The sequence below is a fragment of the Heliangelus exortis genome, chromosome 2, assembly GCF_036169615.1.
Source record: "Heliangelus exortis chromosome 2, bHelExo1.hap1, whole genome shotgun sequence".
Classification (NCBI taxonomy): Eukaryota; Metazoa; Chordata; class Aves; order Apodiformes; family Trochilidae; genus Heliangelus; species Heliangelus exortis.
In genome coordinates, this window is record NC_092423.1 from 48,516,803 (window position 1) to 48,530,490 (window position 13,688).

The following is a 13,688-nucleotide window of genomic DNA, read 5'->3' on the forward strand; positions in this document are numbered from 1 at the left end:
GGGAGTCCACATGCTGCAAAGATATGTGTAGAATTGTGCCTCCAGAAAACTTCTTGTTTTTAGAAACTACTAGTTTTTAGAAACTACTTCACTACCAACATTTAATTTTTTTAAGAGAAATTCTAAAGTGAAGAACTAGAAGACATTCTCTTTGTTCCCAGCAGCTTCACAGAAACAGAATTTTATCAAAAGATGAACTGCCTCAGTTTTTCTTCTAAAACAGTACAGCCCTGTCATGCCAAGTAGTACGATGTTGATAATTACCTATATGTCTTAACTCTCACTTTATTAAAGTTTCTGGTGACTAAAGATGAACTTAAGAAATTTCTTACCAAGTCATCCAAGTGTTGTATCTAACTTCACAGTCTATCTTCAGCTGCAAATGCTATTCATGGCTTTCACTCCCTTCCTGCTTCCTCAGCATTTGCCTTTGTTGTACTACAGGTGTTGAAGTCTACACTTAGTCCACTCAGGGTTCATATAAGGGCCCTAGAATTCTTCTATCTCTTGTTGAACCTCCTGATGCTGCCTGCTTTCACAGCCTTTTGTGACAGCAAGCTCAGGAAATTCACTGCCTGCTGAAGGAAGAGCTACATTTTTCATCTGCCTTAAACTGATCACATACTGGTTTCAACATGCTAGTTGTCATACTGCAGGATTTGATAACCATGCTTCTGCACTCAGCTTGTCCACTACTTTCCCTTCTGTGGCTTTTGTCCCTCCAAAACGAGATGACCTTGCCTTGTGAAGCAGCTCCTGAAGCCCACTGAGGTTTCATTTGCTTCTCTCTGCATTTTCCCTAACACTGCTGGTGTTGCCCCAAAAATGTGGAGTCTGTCACCTGGTGTGCAAGAAGCAGATCCACGTGACGACTTGCTTTAATATCCAGTTCTGCCCAGAAAAAGGAGCAGAGTGGTATTCCACAAAGCAAACTTAATTTCCTAAAATTTGAAGTGCTACTTTTATACCCCCAAATGTGAAAAGTGACTGTAATTATATTTTGTCATTTGCACACATGATTGGTTTACTAGCTCCTCACTTTCATTGAAAGTGGCAGTGCTTAAAAATGTCACTACACATGCTCAAAAAATAGGGGGCTTTTTGTTAGTAGGAGTCCCTCTAACCTCTGGGTGATATTTTTGCTATGCTAATAGTACATTAATATTAATGACATGTTAATAAAGAGAGTCTAATAACTTGATGTTTTCTACCAAGGCCATAGTGCTCAAGGCTATAACCAAGATAAGTTGTTGGTAGCACTCCCTTCCAGCCCTTTCATCTGTCTCACAGGTGTCTTGTAGGCCTGTCTCAAGGACAGGCTGCTGAATACTTGGGACATGTTTTCCTCTACTTGGGATGTTTCTTTTTCTAATTCTTTCCTGTTATATAAGCTCTATTTTTATTCTGCATGTCTCTTTTGTTCTATATTGTGTGATTTTTCCCCAAATGTGACTTTTTTTTTTTCCCCCCCAAATTTTGCTTGAAATTAATAACTGACACCTATTTCCCCCTTTGGGACTTCAGTATATACAAACTTCTAATCACTTAAGCATCACTCATATTTTCTTTGTTGGACATATTTCCCTGTTAATATTCTAACAATTTCCACTGTGTTTTCTCCTTATTAAGATGGAAAGGAGTTTTCTTTGAGAAGTGAGCTTGGCTGTAGCATCTTATACTGCATTGTACAAGTAAAGATAAACACAAAAAAGCTAACATAAAAATTACTGCTACACCTACAATTCTTTTAAACCAGCTACCTAAGCCTGGAAACTAAGAAATATACCAATTCCATATTTCAGGAAATCCAAGAGAGATATCATTCCTTTGTAAAACTTGGGTCTGTTGCCAGATTTTGTTCAGGTCTGTGGATGTTCTTCCACCCTGGTCCACATACACACAGCAACTTATATTTATTACTGTGCATACTCCCCTGACTTTGACACCAAAAGCATGTCCAAAGCCCTTGTGTACTGTGCTGTAATTTTTGCCAATTGTGTAACTTCCTCACGGAGGGCTTTGATTGCATCAGCAGTCTTATTTTCAGTTGTCTTGATCATTGCTGAGATATTTATTACTGCTTTTTCCAATTCTCTTACTCCCAACCAATGGAAAAAACATCTGGAAAAGAAGAAAAATGTCATCTGTCTCCTAGCCAGGGGGTTGCTACCTCTTTTGTTCCTTTTGTTGAAGGTTCTGAGCCGTATTTGTTGGTTTTACACAAAATAGCATTTTGTATATTGAACAAAATAGCATTTTGTTCATTTTTCAATTTCTCAGTAACGGTCACGTTAGGGACTACAGCTCCTAAAGTGCAAATTCCTGACCAATTTGTTGGTAAGCACCTTTCTGGATTTGTCTCCACATATCCAATACCAACTTCTTCCTTCTGGAGCTGGCCGATTTTTACAAAAGGCCATTGAGGGAGTTTGGGCACATCCTGAATATCTTTCCACGAAGAATGTATCCTTCAGACAGTTAACTTATCCATGGCTTTGGGGGGTTGCACCTTTGTATATGAGTGCAGTACTTGTTCCTTGATACTGAAGTGATTATTTCTCACTCTTGGGTTGTGTTTATCCAAACGTTGGTCCTGGAGATATTGGAAGGAGTAGGGACACCAATCATAGTCAGGTTACCTCTTCCTCTGAATGTTCAAACAAATTAGTACAAATCCAGGATTTGACTTGTTTCTTTAGTTATCTCCTGGGCCAAGCTGATATGCATGTTCTTTTCCTAAGGCATGTGAGATGGGCCCATTGCATATATTCCCAAGTTTTAGTTATTATTATAACTAAACATGACTGGATCCTCCTTAGGGTGTGAAGGTCAGAGCACACAGTACCCTGCATAGGGGTTCATGAAGTTCTTGTGCCTTCTGTCTGGTTTGCAGAACCACTTCTGATGATGCCCACTGGTTACTGGCTGCCATAGCCCATTTTAATCAATGCTTTAGGGGAGCTGTACCAACAAGGACTTTGCTCATCTGCTGAGTTGCAACTTAAAAATGACCACTACTGTGTATCACTTTGTCTGTATTTAATACTGGCCTAAAGTCATCCTGGTTAAAATGCTACGGAGTCTCTAACAAAATATATTTCGTATATCTAATTTTCTGTTGTCTCAGTTTGGAGAGAGGTGTATTAAAATAATAGGAGCATGAAAATAGGAAAGAATCTATTACAGAACAATACAGACATGTGAAGGTTTTTAGATTTCTCTCTTTCTCTTTAGTCCAGTTAGAAAAGGAAACTGGTCAACATTAAAGAATAGTGCTGAGTGAGCTCTAACCATGGGGACTAAGGCTTCTAGGTCTTCCTCAAACATATTAAGGAAACATTTCTTTCCAACCAGTTGCATGAGCTGTATCACGAGCCATTTTGCTGGGTATAACAGAATATTAAAATATTAATATTAAATATATATTTATATATAATATATGTAATATGTATAATATAAATACACATATATAATTTTTTATAATAGCAGAATATTAAAATATTAAAATGATAAGACAAATACATGGCAAAATCAACTTTAATTTTGCTTTTAGTTTTCCAGTGTGTCTTTCCCACAAAACTCTGAATAAATGGCTCGACTGTTTTGATTTTTTTTTTTTTTTTAAGGGAATTTACCCACCTTCATCCCTCTCCGTGATTTGGTAGAGTCTGTTAATGCTTGAGGCCTGCAAGTCTGCAAGTTACCTGCACAGGGCTCAGTAAAGGCAGATCTTTGAGAAGGAGCAAGATCTGGTGACAGATAGTGTAGTTTCATGTTGTTCCAGTTGGTGAAATTGGAAGACTGAGGGCCCCAATACAAGGCACACAGTCCTAGGTATCCTCTACTTCCCACTGTGTTTTGTTGTTCATGTGTTTTCATTATAGTAGTTGTCTGTCTGATTGAAAAGTCAAACTTGGAAAGTGTTGTGCAGAACTATAATGCTAGGAAATACTACCTACTCAGTTAGAAAAAAAATATCTCCTGAGTGTAGATTCAATATTGCCAATGAGGCTTATTTGTATCCATAAGATAACTTCTGTCTTAGCCCTCCTAGGTAATGTTTATAACAAACCTATTTTTGTGTTATGGAGAGGTTTTTTAGGGGCATTTTGCACAGTGGTGTTTCACTAATTCCCTCAACGCCCAGGAATTAAGATTTCCTAATACAGAACAGGAGCACAAACAGTATCTGATGTCCACTTGAGAAAAAGATAAAAAATGCCTTGGAAGAAGTTTTTGGTAATGGTGTTCCCTGTCCTGAATAGCCGTGGTGCTTACCAACACTATTTCCAAAACTGGGCTGCTGTGTTGGAATGACATTCTGTTATCCTGAAAAAGAAATCCACAGGATACTGTCCCTAATACTAAGCAGATTAACTGTGTGTAAATGTTGCAATTGAAATTAAATGGCATGGTGACTGCTGCATCACACAGCTAATGTAGGAAATCCTCTTGGCTTAATTGTACGCCTCCACACTGTTTCTTGGTAGGCACTTAAGTCATTATTTAGAATGGATAAACAAAATTGGATTTTTGGTTGGGGAACAGCTAACCTTTTTCAAGTTTTGGCTAGCCTGCTGTGTTCATGCTTTGAATATTTCAGAAAGAAGGCTTGGGCAGTTTTCCTTAAGCCTTTGTTTAAATCAGGAGTTGAAGACAGGCTCTCTCTTTCTTGTGATAGCAGAGATGGTATTTACAGTACAGGGCACCTATGTCCTTTTCTGTGAGCTTGGTGTGATGAATCCTCCTTGGGCTTTGGGTGTTGTGAGCTCTGACAAGTGTGGAAACTTTGAGTCTGAAAGTTTTGGTGTTTCAGAGTGGGCTTGATAAATAAACAGATCTCAGAATTCCAGCAAGACACCAAACAAAACTTGCAGCAGTGCTTTTATGTACTCTATGCTCTTTTTCATCTGCCATTTCATATAAAACCTGCTAACATATGGTCACTGTGGAAAACAGTACTTCTCTTGTGTACCAGATATGTGAGATCTGAACTTCAACCAGGCTATCAGCTTCTCTTTTTCCACTTGCTTTTAAATTCCTCTAACTATGGAGAAATGGCAAACTTTTAACAAGATATTTTCCACTTGCTAAATTGGTTGTAGATTCAATCTACGCAATCTGTAAGTGTCCTTATGTAATTAGAGGTTATTTTTTAACCTTCATGCGTGGCACTGTAGAGAGTGTATCAGAATAAGCCAAGCTTTTTTTATGGGCAGGATTTTAGCTTGTGACAAAACTACTGTAACTGAAAAACTGTGGAGTAGGATTTCAGCCTGAAGCAACTGCCAACTAATGTAATTCAGGTTGTGGTTGACAGCTTGCTGCTCCCTAAAAGAGATGGTGTAACTCTTCCTTACACCTCTCTTGTTCTCTTTGCCCTGACCCATTCCCCGTGGTTCCACCATCTTTCCTGGGTTAGTGCTAGTGCTCAACACTTTCAGAGCTTGCTTCTGTTTATTACCTTGATGGAAGGCTTTTCACAAACTTGGACAACTCTCCTCACTTTCCTCCCAGGGCTGCTTTCTGCCAGGTTAGTGGGATCCTATGGCTGACCCCTCAAAGAGGTCTGTTCAGAGTCGAGCTGGTGCAGGGTAGAACAGGGAGCACACAGGCCGGAGGGTGATGAGGGAGTCACCCTGCCTTGCAGTAGTACTCCACTGTTCAGCAAACTCCTTGGAACTTCTGACACCGTAGTGTAGCCTTCTCACACAAAGCCTGGTGTATCTCATGTTTGCAGTGGAGTAGGAGTGTTTGTAGACACGTTTATTGTGGCCTAAATGAAGTGACTTTGCTTGGTAAGCCACAAACTAATTTGTACGTCTGATTTGGTAGTTTGTGCTAGTTAGAGCAGGAAACATGAGAAGCCTTGAACTTAAAGTTATGCTGCTAAAGAAATAAACCTCTCTGTGTGCTCTTGCTTATGTTTAAGAACAGTCTATTTGCTTAGCTCTGATGTTTTCATATGGATATGAACTTACACTTCTGGATGTGACTGTTGCTATTGAAGCTGAGTGTTGTCTCATCCCCTAAATGGTTTTAATACTGTCGCACACTGGAATTTGCTACCTTCCTATAAAGCTGATGGAACCCTGGGTGTGTGTCTGCATGCACATACTCTGGCCTAAGGCAGCTGAGGTCCAGTGGCTTAACCTGAGCTGTTGATGGAGGTAGATTTAGCCTATGCTGCCTGTCTTTTAGGACAAGTAATTACTTGATTCAGTTACACAAATCCAGGAGGTGGTAACAGTTTAAGCCACCACAAGTGTTTGCAAAGTGAGTTTGTTTCAACACTGATTTAGATTAAACCACACAAATGTGCTGTTGCCACTTCATACAGATTCCTTATATATGATGAGGCGTAGCTAAGTCTGGTGCTGTTTTACTACCGGAGCAGAAAATCTGGCACTTCGTTAGCACTGTGGGAAGTCACCCTGTACTTAGCTGCTCATCCGTTTTTGCCCCTCTCTTAAGTATAGCCTGGCTGGCCTCCCTGGGGCTTTGCTGGCAGGAGGAGACTGCTAAAGACTGAGATGATTTAGCTGCATATGTAAGCAAAGATGCTGTAAAAAGCTTCTCCCTTGTACCCCTGTGTTGTCTGGCACTTGAGTTATTTTAGTTAGAGTGAGGAAGTGCTTGTGGGTGGAGGGTGATCTTGCATACAGCTAGAACCAAACCTACAGAGGACTTGGGTACTAAGAAATAGACAGTGTACTAGTGTTTTATTTTGGGACTACTTGACCTGGTTTCAGGCAAGATTTATTTTAGTTTTAGATTTTTGGGTCTGAGCTTTTTGAGATTTTGATCTGATTGGGAGTAGAAGGGTGAAATGAAATTGGGAAAGGATCGCTTGAGGAGAAATACACTTTCACTTATTTGTCTGAACAGCCTGCAGAAAGCCTGCAATCTGGTCTTTAGAACAAAATTAGCTCTTATCTCTCATACTCTTGGGGATTCCTCTGATTCCTTTGAATTAGGGTGATGCCTGATGGACAAACTATTGAACCATGAACGAAGTTGTGACTGTGCATTGTCCTGTGCATGGTCAGTTTGTTCATTGTGCTGGGCACTGTATTCTCTTAATCTGTGGTGAGCAGGAAGTAGCTTGTTGGAAGGAGGGGCAGGTTCCCCTATGATTACAGGAGAAGAGAATGCATGTTGGCATTGACCACTAAGTTGTGAGGATTTTATAAGCATCATGTAAGCTTATGCCATAGCAGCTTTTTCATCTACTTATAGCTTTAGTTTAGTTAAACATTGTATGTGAGCTTAACCAAAAGAAAAGGTTTAATGCCACTTCTGTCTGCCAGCTGGGTAAGGAGAATGACTTACGGCATGTTTGAACTTTATTTACCAGTAACAGCAATGGTTTGGGTTTCTTTTGGGTTTTTTTTTTTAACTTTGACAGAGAATGCAAATTCATGGTAGCAGAGCTCAGCGGGTTGGTTCCAGTGGTTTAAGTCAGCATGTTCTTGTTATAGAAAATGGAGAGCCAGTGGATAGATTTTAAATCCTGCAGATGCTTAATGACAGGTTTCAGCAAACTTACAAACTCCTCAACTATGTAGAGCAATACCAGCGCCAGACACCATGGGCAGTATGTTTCAAAGAAATATTTATTTAGAAGTTGCCAGTGGAAGCTAAACTTTGAAAAACATGAGGTCATTCTTGAAAGGGTTTGGATTTGGTAAATACTATATGAACGGCCACCTATTTGTTGAAGCTAATCTTTGTATGCCTCAGTGAGGAAAATACTGTATAGGTGTGAACTCACATATGAAAGAGGAAAGCTTTTGCATGCAGACAGGGGAACGCACTGTTGTTGGCTTAGTGTGGCATTCTGTTCATTGCATATTTCATCTTTTTATGTAATTCTCAAATGAAACCTTTTGGATTTCTCTCTTTCAGAATCGTAATGAAATAAAAAACGGAGCGATCCTTCGGTTAACAACATCTCCAGTGAGTTACTGTTCTGTTCTTTTCTCCCTTCAAGATGAAGATTTGAATAGTAAATCATTGTCAACAGATGTATGTATTTTTAAGATTTAGCCATGCGGTATCCCAGAGTCCTCCTGCAACAGAGGCTGGTGGTGTGCTCACCAGATGAATGTATGTGGTAGTCTTTTTCTTTTGAGTTATTTGGGAGTAGCAGTGGTATCACTTCGAGTGACATTTAGTGATAGGCTTGGCAGAACTGAGTGGGTCTTGTCTCTCACTTCCCTCTCACTGGGAACAGATTTCATGTCCAAAATACCTCTGCTTCGCTGCTGACATTGCAGCCCCACTTAAGTTCTCCTTTTCTGCCCCAGAGTCAAGAGAAAAGGCTGGAAGTTGAATCACAGAGAGCTCTTCTGGGCAGCCTAGATCAGAGTTTTTGTGCTTTCTGGGTTTCTGTTGAGTGAGTAGCAATTGTAATCTTTGAGATTTTACTGGGTTTATTTTTTCTTCACCACCACCTCCTTGCCAGCTCCTCAAAAAGCATGGCAGAGATGCTGCCTGCCTTGCAATGGCCTGTTTTCCTGCTGAGTTGAGCAGTACTGTTGCCGCATGATAAAAGCCACTATTAATCCCAGAAGATGTATGTTTAAGGCAGCAGCAAACCCATTTGCTTGCTGACAAATGTAGTGTGCCATTAAAATGGTTTACCTCTTCATAGTGGTGTTCTAGCTTGTGCAGATTTGAAACATTCTTTTGGCCAAAATCTGCCAGCCTGTACTGCAGCTTATTTGTATAGGCAAGAGGGAGCTATGGTGGTTTAACTTTTGGCTCCAGTTGAACTTGTTAAGAGTGGGGTCAGTTGCTGCCACAAAATGTGAAAACTTCTATCTAGAAGCCACGCAGAGATCATAGATATGTTTTTGGATGGATCACTTCTCAGCTAGTCGGGCCTATGCTCAAAAAAGAAACAGAGGAGTGTACGTTGTTATTAACTTCTGAGGTTCTCCTGGCATCAGATGCATTTCTACTCCTCTCCAGCCTGCTCAGCCTGATGGTGGCTTATGTTCAACTTGGGAGATAACTGAATTTGCATGAAGGTTTGTGTGAAAGTGGAAACTGAAAAAGCCTATATGAAAGCATATAAATGCCTCAATTTTTTTCAGTAAGTGCTGCAATATTAATCTACAGGAGACTAATGTCTTAACAGGAAGGGCTTCTAAGCAACAGCCAGATGGGCAAAAGAAAGAGATTTCCATTATCATTCATAATTTTTTTTCAGTGATTGTTGTATAGTCACAAGAATAAACAGCAGTTTCAGACCATGGCTTCATCAGGGTCTATGTGACTCCAGAATCTCTTATCATATGTCACCAAAACAACCTTATATGTGAGAAAACCACTTGCTGGTGGAATAAACCCCGTTTGATGAAACTTCCAAAGAAACAGCACCAGCACCAGTTCCTCCTAACCTCTGGGACTTCTTAAAACCAAGTATCCACTACACTTGAAAAAGGACTGTGTTCTGCCCAGACTTGGGATTTCATCGAGTCAAAGTAACATCTGTGGTTCGTCAAGAACCAATGTGGTCCAAACACATTGCATCATTCTTTTGTGTAACCATGGTATGGAGTGATAGCATGAGACAACTCATGGAACCCTTCCCTCTCTCAAAATCCACAACCAGTTGCACCATGTGAAACTGAAGGGAGGCTGTGCTCTGACTGATCTGTGGAAATGCCTGCCTGTCTGTCTTCGTGAGCACTTGAGCAATTAGAAACATGATCTACAAACACAAAAGACAAATTTTGGATTTATAAAACCTTCTGCTAATACGGATGGGTGTGAAGGTGGGGTTTAGCACAAGAGCAACTTCTGTTTGTTCTGCTTCTTCAGTGACTTTCCTCAGGGTTAGTCAGGCAAGAGAGAGGGGTCCTTGGGATGCTGAGGACCTGAGTATATGTACCATTTTGCAACTATGAATGACTCAACCACCCCATTACAAGATAGGAGGCCAGTCTACTTTTTAGTCTTCAGTATTGATGTTTGTCCCTGGAAAGGTGCTTATTTTAAATTTTTCCTCATATTTAATTTTTTTTTTTTATTTTTAACTTTTTCTCAGAATCAGGGAGGTGGCTTGGAAAAAGTTTTGAAGTACTGGATTGTTTTTTGTCAGATTAGACAGTATTTGTATTCTTAAAATAGACATAAAGTGAAGTCCTGTGTGTTCCCACCCTACATCAGTATCTTTGATTTTAAGGTACTGTCAAAGTAGTCATCACAGAAGGAACTAAAATAGATAGATTAAAGGCCTCCAAGCTGTGGTTTTCAGACTGGTGACCCACACAATGCTTGTAGTTAACCCTGAAAAGCTAACCAGCCATCTGTTTCCATTTTTCCTCTAATAGCCTCTATGAGAGCAACAGTGATTGGAGGGGATAATGTGAAGAACAGACTGCATGATATTCTCCTGCAAAATGGGAAAGATGCTTTCTTAGCTGCTAGAGCTGGTGGGAAATGTTTTTCTCATCCTGTGAAAATACTAAGATTCTGAATTTTTTTTTTCCCTCTTTTTCTGTATCCTTCATCAAGTACAAAGCTGAAACAATCCCCCCCCCCCCCCCCCCCACACACACACACAGAAAGAAAATCATAACAAAAAAACTTTTTGGAAAGGTAGAGGAATTAGAAAAAAAAAAAAGGAAGACTGAGGTAAACTAAAGAGGAACTGCATGCAGATAATGTGGTGTCTGTGATGTACCCATGTAGTTCTAGAGAGGCCTGAGCTGCCTCCTTTCTGGCTATTGCTGGCAGAAGAAATCCATCCTGAACTTCACAAGTCTTTTGATGAAATTTCTTTTCCTTTAAAGAGTTGAAAGAAATCATTCTAACCAGTTCTGAATGCTACATCAATTTAAATAGTTGTCTAGTTCTTAATTTTCATGCAATTTATTACCATGACAGCCAGTAGTCTGGCTGTCCCCATTCAGAGTTTCATGCTGCGAGTCATTGAAAATCAGGTGAGAAGGATGAGGTATGATCTTTGAGTTCCATTGTTGCTAGCCCCAAATTGTGTGGTGCTCACATACCTAGAGCATCTACTCTTGAAAATTAGAAGGAGAGAGGGGGGGAAAAAGGTTAGTTTTATCTAGAAGTAGTAAAACAGCATTTCTGGGTTGGCATTTTAAAATTAGGATTTGAAATTAACTCCCCAGATCTAGATGTTAAATAATTTCTGTTCTGTAATCTCAGATTTAGTTCATTTTATGTGTGCTTATGGGCATATTTTTCTGAAAATCATTGTTAATATTGCAAGGGCAAAGCTGCAGTTATGACGTGCTGCTAAATCCATTATAAATCCTTGCCTTCAGAGATTTACAATGTGTCTATTTTAAACTTCTTTGAGTTAAAACTTTGCAAACACCAGTTTTTAGGCCTGGTGGGAATTTGAACTGCCTCTTTGTTTCAGTAGGTCTGTTTGCTAAGTTTGTGTGATTCTCTGAAAGGCGCTTTTTTTTCTAAACAGTGCTATTTTTTTCCTCTATAAACTACTCACCACACAGACACTCTGTTTCCTAGGTAACTTGAGTACAGATTGAATTTCTCCCATATTATCTTTGTTCCTATATCATTTTTCTTATTTATTTTTAACCTCTCCTATCATCTTTCTCAAGAATTGTTTTTGCTATTGAAAGTTTTTGCAGTTTTCTGTGACCTGTTTTCTTCCCCTTTTCTTCAACATGTTCAGTTGCATTTCTGAGTGGACTTATCAAAAGTGTCTTATGCAACATTTCTTTGTATTTGAACATATGTGAGAGTTGAAATGCCAGATCACTATTGTCTGTTTTGTGATACCCATATTCCAGTGGATGGTGGGTAGGTATAGAAATAAATGAGCTGTAATTTCTTCTGAGCGTGAGACTCTTCCAAAAGGACCCTCTGGTCCTGCAATGCAGCAAGCAGGGTCCAACCTTTTAGCGTGTGCCACTGCAGGATTCCTTCAGTTGGCTCCTGAAAATCCTGATTCCAGTGACTAATCATTCTGAAAGGATGCTAAAATACTGGGAAAATTGAACTGAAGGAACTGGCCTCTTTTGTTGATGTAATGGTTTTCAAATAGAACTGATCACTTGAGTATGTGCTGTTTATTTGAAAATAGCTTCTTGAACACTTACAAAAATTCTACTTGCTCAGGAACCTTATACCATAAACGCTGAGCCAATGGGAAGCCTTTTTGAATGCAGTATTTATGGTGCCTGATCATTTTCTTTTGGCACATGTTTATCTTTGATCTCCTCGTTGAAGAATGACTTCTCAAACATGAAATTTGTGTGTAGGCATCTGTATTAGCATTCCTAGCTTGAACTATTTGTATATATAGGGATGTTTTTTAATTGTCATCATAGTGTTTTCCCTGAGTGCTTTTACAGCTTGTTTGTTTATATGGGATCTACACAGGTAAGGAACTGTAGAGGTTTTTTAGCCTATTTCTACTTAAGCATCTGAATCTTCTCTCTCTTAGTAAAAGTTTGGATGTTTGGTCTATAACCTTTGATCTACAATTGCTTTAACACATGCTGAACTGTTTTGATGTTCTTTAAGTTCAGTGAATGCCTAAATATTTGCCGATCAAGCTTATTATTGTGATTATGCTTATCATATAATGGCGAATTAGTTATTATTGAACTATACCACTACCAGGAGCACTGACTGTGGAAGTCAATGAGCCACTTCTATATTTGTTTGCTCATAGTAAGTACAAGAAGAGGGTTTGGGTTGATTTTTTTCTTTTAATAGACAACGTTTCATCTCATGTTTTCAGATTTCCAAAGGTGTATTCTGAATAGTAAGCAAAAAGGATTATTGCAGATGCTGTAAGACGAAAAAAAAACAAACCCAAAACACTTCTCAAACGTTCATAAGTCAATACTGATTGCATAAATTTATTTTAGGCATATTTACATAATACATACACCTATGCAACCATAATTTTTTTTTTGTCGAATAATTAGTACATGACTCTAGAAATGAGCTTTTCCCTGCTCTCTGTTTCTGCCTTCTTAATTGTGTATAGTAGTACCATAGGATTGCTCTGTGTTTTACATTTGTACAGGGCTTTAGATATAGAACTTGTGCTTGAGTGTTATTGTTAACAATTACTGACTTTACTAATTAATATTGAATCTCCTTGCATACCTGGAAGGAGATACTCATCAGCCTTATGGGGTCTGTTGAATCTGGTTTGTGTATAAAGATGGCTTTGGAACATATCCATTCCTCCATCACTTTCCCAGTGTGTGCACAGTTGTAGGTGAAGTGGAACTGACAAGCCAGGAAACAGCAGCAGTTTAAACCACCACGGTGTTTCAGTACTGAGTGATCTAAATCACTAACCACAGAAATGCACCTGTTTTGTTAGTACAAAATTATATTTGAGAGTTGCTGCATGCCCTTCTTCCAGCAGACAGTTGAATAAGTGAGTAACATCTACAGGAAAGATAAAAATACTCATATTTTATTTGTTTTCTGTAAAAGATAAAGATGAAAATTAATTGCATAACAGTAAAACAGCAATCCTAATCAATTGCCCAGATATCTTCTATATCACAATAGAATCTGATAGCAGTTGCTTTTGGAATCTGTGTCCGCCCACCTTCCCTGGCTTGCTTTATTTTATATTTTGTACAGAAACCCTGTATACATCTGGGTAATAAGTTGCTTTCAAAGTTTGCATGAAGTGTTTGGTGGCTAAG

General features: G+C 39.1%; 1 protein-coding gene across 2 annotated transcripts in view; it reads left to right on the plus strand.

Annotated features, from left to right (window-relative positions):
* Window positions 1-13,688, plus strand: part of ELMO1 (engulfment and cell motility 1) — a 313,181-nt gene that overhangs the window by 68,826 nt on the left and 230,667 nt on the right. For both annotated transcript variants that reach the window (XM_071736038.1, XM_071736039.1), the window contains exon 6: window positions 7,909-7,959. In XM_071736038.1, the coding sequence (XP_071592139.1) occupies window positions 7,909-7,959 (51 nt within the window). The remainder of the gene's footprint in view (window positions 1-7,908; window positions 7,960-13,688) is intronic.